At 36.6% G+C, this 11,309-nt stretch overlaps 1 protein-coding gene across 1 annotated transcript; it reads right to left on the reverse strand.

The window, feature by feature from the left end:
- Window positions 1-8,555: 8,555 nt before the first annotated feature.
- Window positions 8,556-10,941, reverse strand: LOC131149724 (uncharacterized). The gene has a single exon (XM_058100422.1). The coding sequence runs from the start codon at window positions 10,865-10,867 to the stop codon at window positions 9,452-9,454; it is 1,416 nt and encodes a 471-aa protein (XP_057956405.1). The 5' UTR covers window positions 10,868-10,941; the 3' UTR covers window positions 8,556-9,451.
- Between the last annotated feature and the right edge of the window lie 368 nt (window positions 10,942-11,309).

The following is an 11,309-nucleotide window of genomic DNA, read 5'->3' on the forward strand; positions in this document are numbered from 1 at the left end:
TTTCCCACCACCCCTCTTTCATTCTGCTCAATTCCCACCCCTATAACGCCCCGATTTTCATACCAATTTTTTTTTGACATTAAACATATCCACATAACGGTCACGTCAAACACTGATATCAAAGTACATAACCCGACCCGCAAGTGGGTACCGGGCATACATCATACACACATACATAATCCTAACAGCGGAAGTCATTTCATATTCATATATACATCCCACAGCGAATACACATACTAGAGTACAAAACCATCCATAAATACAAGTCTAATACAAAATCTCTAGGGAAAACCAAACCTCCCTAGCCCAAAATACTTACCCTGGCTACTCAGGGTATCTGCTCCCCTCTATCTCGGAGCTCTATCACCAGGTCTATCTCGATTTCCTGAAATATTTAATTGATTGGGTGAGACACATCTTAGTAAGACGGAATAAATTATCTACAATGTGTGGCAATATAAGATTCATTATATCATAATATATACGCATACTAGTGTTAGTATTTTCTCAGAAAATATACCATTCCACATTTACTATCATATAGATATGCAAACTAAGCTTTCAAAAAGCTTTTATTTCCAATTCCAAAATAATTCAGTATAAACCAAATTTATTTGCGAAGTTCCTAAGAATAGGGAAGCTTACCCGCCCATACAAGTAGTTTCCCTCTGCCTTGATATCGTTTGCAGCCTAGCCCGATTAACTCGGGTTCAGCTACAATTGATACTTATCAGAGCACTCATCTTATTCAGTAAACCCTCAGGAGGTGTGTTTTACTTCGCTTAAATTATTTATTACCTCACGCTATTCATTTCTCATTTCATTATTGTTCCCATTTTCATGTTCATTTCCATTCTCATTTCATTTCCATTTTCCATTTTTATTTCCATTCTCATTTCATTTCCATTTTCCATTTTCATTTTCCATTCCCTTTTCCTTTCCATTTCCATATCTAGCTCATGAGTGTCGCCATATTGAGGTATCCGTGTCTGTACTCATGGCTGCCCTGAAGATCTCGCTCCACGTCATGCTTCCCCCCATGAATAGGGTTGTACGGCCCGAGGCTGGACCTAACTGCGGCTGGTTGACTCGGTTAGGTCAAATGTCACCATATATCTCATGTCTGTAGTACGACTAGCCAGCTAAAGCCCTGATTCAGACTCAGGGGGCACAACTCTACTATATGACTTAACCTACTGCCACGCCACACGCTTCACGAGTTCGTGTGGTTGCACTGCTCCACTAGCAACAGTATCGTGCTCTCAATATCATAACCTATCATTAGGGTTTCCATATTCATCCATCAGGGTTTTTACTGCCACATACCAACAATCATTATGTGGTATTGACATTTCATCCTTCACATGTCTGTATTCCATGTGCGAAATTCCACATTTCATTTCTCACAATTTGGTATTCATATTGCAGAATTAATGATACAATATTCATATTTCACATATTTACATTTCCCATAGTCATATTTCACATTTTTATATTGTAGAATTAACATTACAATATTTTCATTTCCCATATTCACATTTCTTATCATCATGTTTCACATGTTCACATTCCTCATATTCATATTGCAGAATTTTGCATTGCAATATACACATTTCAAAATTAGTATTCTCAACACATTTATCATTTCAATAATACTTCCTTAGTTCATGATTCATTTCCCCACATTTATCATATAAATATCTCTTTTCACAAATATTCAGTATTTCTCAAAACACATTCACATATTTCACATTTCCTCATTTTCTTAGAAAATACATTTTCTACATATTTCACTTTCATCATTTTGCCACAATTCAATTATCATATCATAACACATTTCAATATCACATATTTCACAGGGTAATTCATTTATCCTAGTTTAACCATTTCTCAACATAATTCATATGCCACACAAATTTCATTTGATATTTATAGTATAAATAAATTTCAGGAAAAATATTATATATCATTTTCACATATTTCCCAACCCATAATTTTCATAAAAATACTGCTATAATTTATTCTCCTTACCTGGCTTACTGAGATGCTCACAACAACACCCAATTTTGACGATCCTTGGTGTTCCCAACTCAAAAGCCTAAAAATCATATTTTTACCAAATTAATCAACTCATGTTCCACAATAATTCTAGTATAATACTACTTACATTTCAAATACTCTAAACAACTCATAATACCCTTAAACCTCTTACTTATCCTGATTTTGGGATGGTGCCCAAGTTGGTCTAATCAACAATCTACTTTAGTAGAATTGTAGAAAATCTTCCTAGGAGTAGCGTGGTGGCTTCTGATCGTCAAACCAGTGACAATCGAAGCCGGAAATGAAGAGAGAAGATAGAGGAGACGATTTTAGAGAGAGAGGGAGAATTGCTGTATGAAAATTTCGCTGAAAACTTGAGTTAAGCATATTTATTCTCTGCTTCCTCGTCAACGAGCCACATCACCTCGTCAACGAGTCCAAGAAGAGATTCGTCGACAAACACTTAACCCTCGTCGTCAAATTGCAGACATTGGAAATAGCCCTCTCGGTAAATTCTCGTCGACGAGGCACGTGTCCACGTCGACGAGCCCAATAAGCCTATTTGTCAACAAACACTCTGTGCTCGTCGACGAGACCCTGCTAAATACTTATTTTGAAATTCCCTTTTTCTCCTTCCTTTAATTATTTAATTACTATAATTCTTCGGATTCCTACAACCCCACCCAACCAAACATGGAAATCCAAGTTCCCTCCCCCTTTAACCCTAGTCCATGTCTTCCTGTATTTTAATTTGTTTATTTTTATTGGTTCATCTAGAAACGGTGGTAGAGCAATGTGTTTTTTTTTTTTTAATTATACATTTTTTTTAAAAAATTATTAATTAAAGAGATGTATTTTTTTGACATTTTATGTTGTTTTTATTTAGATATTAATAAATAAAATGGAGTATTTTTTTAAATGTCATTTTATATGAATTTTTTTAAAAAAATCAAAATAAATAAATTATATTTTTAAACGGGTGACCCGTGACTCGACCATTTAATAAACGACCGAGATAGGGTTGGCAAGTGTGTGACCCGTTTAACATCAACCCGTTTATGACCCTGCCTGTTGGCGACCCACCCGAACCCGGCCTGCCCACCTATTTTGCCACCCCTACCTGGCAATAGGGGAATGAGGTGATCATGTGTTCATTGAGGTGGCAATCCATGTGGCTCCACAAATAGGTCATAAAATTATGAAATAAGAGATCTAACCCTCCATCTGGGTTGGATTGATGTTGTCACTCCTTTAGCTCGAAGTTGTACCAAGCAGTCATGTTGCCCCTTTTTAAGGGACTTCTTTATATGATGGCTTGAAATTGTATTGACATTACCACAACATTTGCTTTTATGAGTCACTCTCTGGCCATTCACGGTGAACTTCATAACCAGTTTAGAGAAATTCCAAGTTGTATCACCTAAAGTCCTTAACCATTCAATGCCCAAAACCACTTCAGTCTTCTAGTGGCAGCAAAAAAAAAAAAAAAAAAAGAAAAGAAAAGAAAAGGAAGAACATACAACCCATATTTTTGCATACTAAGATTAACCTTTGGACACTTGCTCTGACATATCAAAGTCCTTCCATCTGCAATCTTCACATCAAACTTTTCACATTGCTCCACATGACAGGCTGGCTGTTTTTAGCAATTTTAGTGTTCTATGAAATTATTAATCTACCCATGTTAATTATGATACTAATAGGTTCGCATTTTAGGAAGCTACTAATTTTCATGGTTTGAGGATTAGATTCCATACATTCCTGATCTGAATAAACGAAGTCATTTTCAACCTTTTTTGGCTCCTCGACTGGTTCAATCATCAAGAGTCGTCCCTTTTTGCAACGGTGCCGTTTATGCCACTTTTCATCATAATGCGAACACAAAACTTTTGTGACTTGCTCTTCTAGTTCCTCCTAAGTCAATCATTTGGCATGAGGATTGCGAGGAGCAGGTGGTGTGATAATGTTGCTAACATTCTGCTTGCTAATGGTCTTGTTGGTGCAATGCCATTCTTCTCCCAACTTCTCTTCTTCTAATCATGCAAAGGAAATTGTAGCAGTAATAGTCTGTAACCAATGCCCTTTGACCTCACACCGAACGTTAGGTAGGAGACCTTCAATAAAAGTACCAAAGAGTTGAATCTCATTCCAATTTTATTCTTGTTTGATAGCTGCTCGATCGTGTCTGATACTCCAAGATAGTGCTAGTTTGGTATATTTTGACAAGCTCTCCATCAATGTTCTCATATCCAGTGGGCCCAAATTGGACAAGTAATCTAAAAAAACCTTTTGCCTGTGAAAGCATTCAATAATGAGCTTTAAACTAGTCATAACATTTAAGAGTATCACCATCTAGACTAGTAGAAGCAACTTAACTCTAGATGTTTCCGAAGTGCAATGAAAGCGAAAGTATTGTTCAGCCCTAGAAACCCAACCGATAGGGTCATCCTTGGTTACCTCCTTCACACATGTACAACTGCTCCCTACAACTAGCTTACATAGAGGTGTCATCTTCTCTCTCTTCATGGGAAGATGTAATAAGTAGTTTAGAGTGTAATGCTTGGATCTCTTTAAATTGAGATTTGAACATATTGCAAAGTTCACTCTGATGTATTTTCTGAGGTCATTGCATATGAGTGAAGATCAAGAATTCAAGATCTTGCTTTTGTTAGAGGGTTAATGGCATCCACAAGAACACCAACTCTGATACCAAATGGTGAGTCTCAAAGGTTTTATTGTAGAGAAATTAGGGAACACTACTACTAGAAATATAAAATATCTCAATCCAGGTCCTTAATGGACTCAATACTAATTGATTTGGGAATCCTAATGTACTAAATAAAAAAATAACATTAAATAAAATCCTAACATTAAATAAAATCCCAATTGATTTTGGAACCATGACACATTAATTAGAAATCCCAACTTATTTGAGAATCAAATTGAAATGAAAATCCTAACAGATTAATTAGAAATCCTAATTAATTTGGGAATCCTAACATACAAGTAAGAAAATAGTCACATGGACCGTAAAACGGACACGTGGAAATCCGGTGCATAATCCAAAAAAAAAAAATAGTGAATTAACAATTTAGCGTTCCTAGACGAAGGTACAAGAGAGGGGGAAAAAAAAAGAAAAGAAAAGGTGAGGCATGCATGAAAAGGTAACAAAAAATGACTCCAGTTCTTTAGTGCGCTCAGCCACCCTCCCCCACTCCCATGCACATGCCTTGGTGTTGCGTCCCAATTGCCAATTACAAATTGCATCACCATAAGGAATAATTATGGGGCCACTGGCCAGTTTAGCACCCAAAGGAAAAGAGAAAAAAAAAAATCAAACAACGACACCTAACACATGAGACTAAGAGCGTTGACTAGATATAATGGAGCAACCTATTTGATGCATGCCTTCAGAAAGGGGCAGAGCCAACAGCTACCAGTTGAGTACAGCATTAGAAAACAACGCAATAAATGATACAACAAACCCTTAAGGCCTTAACGCTGGGTGAGGTTGGCTATACAAACTCCACTTTTCCCACAATGTAGGACAATATCCCAAGAAAGTTAAAGAGTGCTGGCATATCCTCACGCACTACTTTGGCATGAGTTATTCTATGTCCACCTTTTCCCCTCCTACAGCCTCTAATGTCAACCAAATCTTTTCGGTCTAAATTGTAAGTGCCCAAATGATCTAAGTTCAGTAAGTTACCTTTCCCTTATCTTCTTGAGATGTGCTATCCCTAGCTTACTATAGATGCGTTGACTATATCTCTTAATGTAATAACACACATTCATCCTAACATTATTATTTCTGCCACACTTACTTTTTCAATATGTAGTGTTTTTAGCTGTCCAATATTCCAATCTATTGAACACAAAACACAAGCCAAGGACCTCTTTATGCTTCTCACTTTCTTGGGGATTCATTTCAACCTTCATATGGAGGGGATGGCGAGATTTGGATCTGGGATGCTTCGGATGTGTTCTGCTGTCAATCTTTTTGTTCCTCTTTGATTCATTCATCAAATCCCTATCCTCTGGTTGATCCTTTGTGAAAGGCTAAGATCCCCCCCAAAAGTTAAAGCCTTGTGTGGATGGATACCAACAATCCTCTGCAAACTAGAAGACCTCAGTAGGCTTTTGTCTCCTGATGTTTGTGTGATGTGTTACAACACTCGCAAGTTGCACATTCATCCGTTTCTTCACTGTTCTGTTGTTTGTAGCTTCTGGAATATGCTTTTTGGTATATTTGGTGAGGGTTGGGTCGCTCCAAACTCCTAACTCTTAACTCTTTGGAGGCTTTTTTGTTGCCAACATTTAGTGGTTTTGGAAGGAAAACGGATGCAAAGGAATTATGGACTCTGTCATTTTGCTGTCTTTTGGGTCATTTGGCTCGAGAAAAATGTCTGCATAGGATTAAGCTTTTTGCATCACTTGAGGTATTCTCTTTAGGATTCTTTGGGTGTATCGGTTCCTCTTATCTGCAGCAAGATTGGTTGGCAGTGTTAGCTCGATCTTTTTTACTTTTTATTTTTTCTATTTTGTTTCTTATTTATATTCTTTTGTATACTTTAGGAGGATTTCTTATCCTCCTCAAACATTCTTTTCTTTATACATGACATTTTCTTTTTTCTATCTTAAAAAGTTTAAAAGTAATCTACAATCAAACAACGGAATGGCTGCACTTCTCCATTTTAACAAACTTGCTTTAACTCTATGCATCACGTCTTTTTCAATTTCTTATTCTACTTGCATATTAGATCCAAGATAACGAATTATAACAATACTAGAAATTTCTTGACTATCAAATCTATCATTTTATCCATTATTCCCCCTAAAATGACTGAACTCGAATTTCATGTATCTTCTACTTATCTTGAAAGCTCTAAAATTTTAACACCTCTATCCATAATTTCAGTTTATATTCTACTCCAGCTCTAGTTTCATTGATATCATTTGTGAACAATATACATTATAGAGATGAAAGATATCGGAGAGAAACAAGATAGAGGCAGAGAAGAAGAGAGGAGGAGAAGGAAGGAAGGAAGAAGAAGGAAGGTGGTCACCCCCACCCTTGCCTATTTTTCATTACCCCTGGTGAAACTACAATGCTTTGAATGTAGTGCACACCCCAACTAAATAATCAGTATGGGTTTGTATGGTAGAAAATCTAACAAAGTACAAGAAGTGTTAAAATTGATTTATAACACAAATGAAATAAATCAATTTTAAGCAGAGATCATAAATCTAACTCTTCAAGTGTAAGCCATCAACTATCAAAGTGCTAGGCTGCTGAAATAGTTACTAGCATTTACTAATATGTTTAATGTAATGAACTCTCAATTTGTAAGAACATCCAATGTGTCCTAAATTCAAAAATCGGTGGGAAAAACAAATGCCCGGGTATTCTGGATATCTAATATAACCATTTTGTAATTGTTTAATTCAGATCTCAATGAAAGAAATTGAAATTATTATTAAAAAAAAGTGCTTTAGTAGCTTGATCATCCATATTGATCCAACATAATGCATATGGGTCCACCATACAAGTGTTTGTCATTTTTGTTAAGAAAACAGGACTACCACCTCAATTTTTTGCCCAAAAAGACAGTCATTTGAAAATTAAAGGGTTATATGATCTTTTAAATGATTACTTTTGCAATTTACATTACAGTAATATTATTTTAAAGTATATAATAAATCATATTTTTCACGCAATTAAACAGCCATTAATCATGTTGATATTCTAAGCATAAATTATATTCAATTATTAGAACTTCCTATTTATTATTGTGTTTAACATGAACTTCCATGTCATTCCAAACTAAAGTGATGCAAAATGAATTGTTCAGCATCATTAGAAGGTTAACATTGAACTTAATTTAATCATTTCCTGAGGATTATGATGATACAAAACAATGCCTTCCTTCCAAATAATCAATACGCTTTGTATATTAATTTTTGGTTCCTTTTTTCTCTTTTTAAATCAGCAAAGTTCAGTCTAATTTAGGCTTTGTAAATCATAATATATAGTCATTTAGATTGAAGTACTTATAATTTCCAACTTAATAAAACAATCTTTAATGATTCATAAAAAAATTAATTCACATGGAGAACATATTATAACCATATTATAAGTTACAGGAAGTACACCCTTGAGCATGTGTAATTTCTTTTCCCATTTTCTGGAGTGGGGGATTTAATATGCAACATCAGAAGAACAGTTCAAAGGCTTACAAATACAGAGTTGTCCAAACCACACACTAACACACAAATACACAACTTGGAGTCCAAGTTAAATGAAATAGACTAATAAAAGCAAATTGTTATACTCTGATGTACAAACATAAAGGAATTAATTTGCCATGAAAAAAATCATCAATCAGTATGTAGGTAAAGTTTTTTTTGCATGTCTTCCTATATCTGTACAGGTATTTTAACAAGTCACTATTAATTTAGGGCATAATATAAATACAACACAAAATGGAATATAAAGAATTTACACAACTAAAAGATTGCAACCATGCTTCAAAGAGATTTTTCATGTCAAATAGCCAGTTCACAAAACAAAATGAAGACATCATGAAGACAAATTTCCCTTTTTTCTAATTCATTAGTTATTCATCATAACTTGACGAACAATCCATGATTTGCAACAAAGTAAGTGAAAAAATGAAAAGAAAAAGAACAGAAAACCTGTGCTTTATTTATAATTCTACAAGGATTTTGTAAGGTCACAAAGTCTTGGCATCATCACACCATTGCTGTAAAGAATCCAACTTCTAAATTGATGACTGTGAAGAACTTCCAACCCCATCCACCGCTAATGATAAGAAAAAAGAAGAGTTACAATTGCAATTAATTTGTCACATGCACAACCTATCACTAAGAGCCTGCCTTGAAAGCCTTAAAACCATACTTCCTGCTCGTTCATACTTGTTGCCATAGGACCAGCTTGAATTCCAAAACCATTTTGAAACTTGCCTTAACCATCAATACCTTTCTCCAAAAAGATCTTCCCCTTATGTGCAGTAATAATTGGACCTCAATTTTTCCTTATAAATTTCTACAAGGATTAAGGTCGTGAAGTTTTCACATCCTCACAACAACACTGTAAACAATGAGACTTTGCAAAATTATCAATTGATGACTTCTTGTGAAGAACTTCTGAGGCCATCCACTGGCTAAAGGTAAGAAACAAGAAATGTAACTATTGGCAAGTAATTTGTAAGTTGCACAAGCCATTCCTTGGAGCTTGCCTTAAAAGGTTAAGCCTTGAAACCACACTTCCTGCTCCTACAGACTAGTAGCTGTTGGAACAGACTAAATTCCAAAACCATTTTGAAAGTTTCCTTACCATCAACACCTTCTCCAAAAGGTATCCTCCTTAAGTTATATGAATGACTGAACCTCAAAGTTTCCTTATTGAATCCATGAATTGCCCTAGAATAACTGATTTCAACTTTGAAAGAAAAGAATTCTCACTTCTGCAAGAACTGGTTTCAATAAGTGATCCAGTAGCAATAAGAACAAAATTCTCTCCATTTCCGACATCTATCTCATATATCTCCTGAAAAACTGCCTGAAACTGACGTATCAACATCTCATAATATGACTTACTTGGAGGAATCACGTTTATGACAATAATCCCAAGCTTGTGAAGAATCATTTTAGCTGCCAAAAGAACGGGCTTCCTAATAAACTCCAAAGGCGGTGCACTAATACCATTCCTAACATCATTTGAATCCAAATCAACCAGAATAACATCATATTTAGTAGCCAAACCATCCATATTCTCGAAGATGCAGACATTTTTTCCCCTACCAGAATCAGAAGAATTCATATTTTGCATATTTTGATTAGAAATCTTCTCTAAAAATTCTATTCCATCTCCAACAAAAACCCGGATAAATTCACCACTGCCCAACCCAAAATACTGCCTGGCAACCCTCAAAACCACCTCGTCCGCTTCAACACCAACAACCTCAAAACCCAGCTGGACATGCAAGAAAGTAAGCAAAGCACCACCACCAACTCCCACACACAAAGCTCTTGGTCTAACCCCAGACCGACCACATTCATCAATACGATTTCCAATCAAAGAAAGGCTTGCCACCATTGGAGCCAAGTAAGAGTGCACCAAAGCCCCCGTATCAAGCTGGAATTCTCCTTCCCCAATACCCAAACAATCCAAATCCCTACATGAATCTGAAACAATCCGTATCTCCGTCTGCACCAAATTGGGCATTCTCTTAAACCTCAATCTCCTCCGAAGCTCCCTTTCCGAACGAAGACATTCTATCTCCACATCCTCAACTAACATTTCACCAACACATGGACCAACACATCGTTCAACTGGAATGCTTCTAATCACCGTATCTTCGTAAACCAAGAATGGTATTTCAGGAACACCGTGTTTCATCAAAGATTTCGGAGATAAAGCAATCAAAAGGGGTTTCAAACATTCTTCGAGCCTCGCTCGATGTTTCGAATCGATACGTACCGGAGGGTTATATGACGCCGGGAAATCGCATTCGGGGACGTCACCGACAAGGATGAGACGGGAGATTCCCGGGAAGTTGAGGAGGAGCTGGAGGTGACCAGATTCAGTGGAAAAAATCCAGTCAGTTTCGCGGCGCTCTGGCACAAGCATGGCTGCGACTCGGGGTGCGTCAGCAGGCGGAAGCGGCGAGTCGAGGACGGCGACTCGGAGGAGGTTGGGGTGGTGGTTCTGATGAGAGGGTGGTGAGAGAGTGGGGCTGGGGAATGTGAATGTGATGTAGCGAGAAGGAGTTAGGGTTTCGAAGATACCTCCGTCGACCGCCATGGAAGATCGGAGGGGAACAGAAGCCGGGTCAGGTGAACTTGGGAGGTAGAAAGTGGCCTTGAGCTGGGGCGGGCGGCAAGTCCAAACCACGCAACTCTTTGAACACTTAACAAAAAAATTTTAAATTAAAAGTTCCTTTAAAAAATAATAACAATAAACTGCAAAATTTTAATACCAAACCTCTCGGGTTCACTTAAAATAAGAGTGGTAATTAGGGTAAAAATGCTAATTAAAGTTTTCTAAAAATTTCCTTTGAGTCCCAACGATTATTTTTTTGAGGAAAAACTATATATGTAGAGATCCGAAAAAATTATAATGATTAAATAATAAAGAGGGAGGAAAAGGAAATTGTAAAGGGGTTACAATAGGTCCTCGTATTCGTCGACGAAGTGGTTTATTGTGCCCGCTCTGGTGGAGACTCGTGGGAAGTCAGGGATTGGAA

The sequence above is a fragment of the Malania oleifera genome, chromosome 2 (genome assembly GCF_029873635.1).
Source record: "Malania oleifera isolate guangnan ecotype guangnan chromosome 2, ASM2987363v1, whole genome shotgun sequence".
NCBI lineage: Eukaryota > Viridiplantae > Streptophyta > Magnoliopsida > Santalales > Ximeniaceae > Malania > Malania oleifera.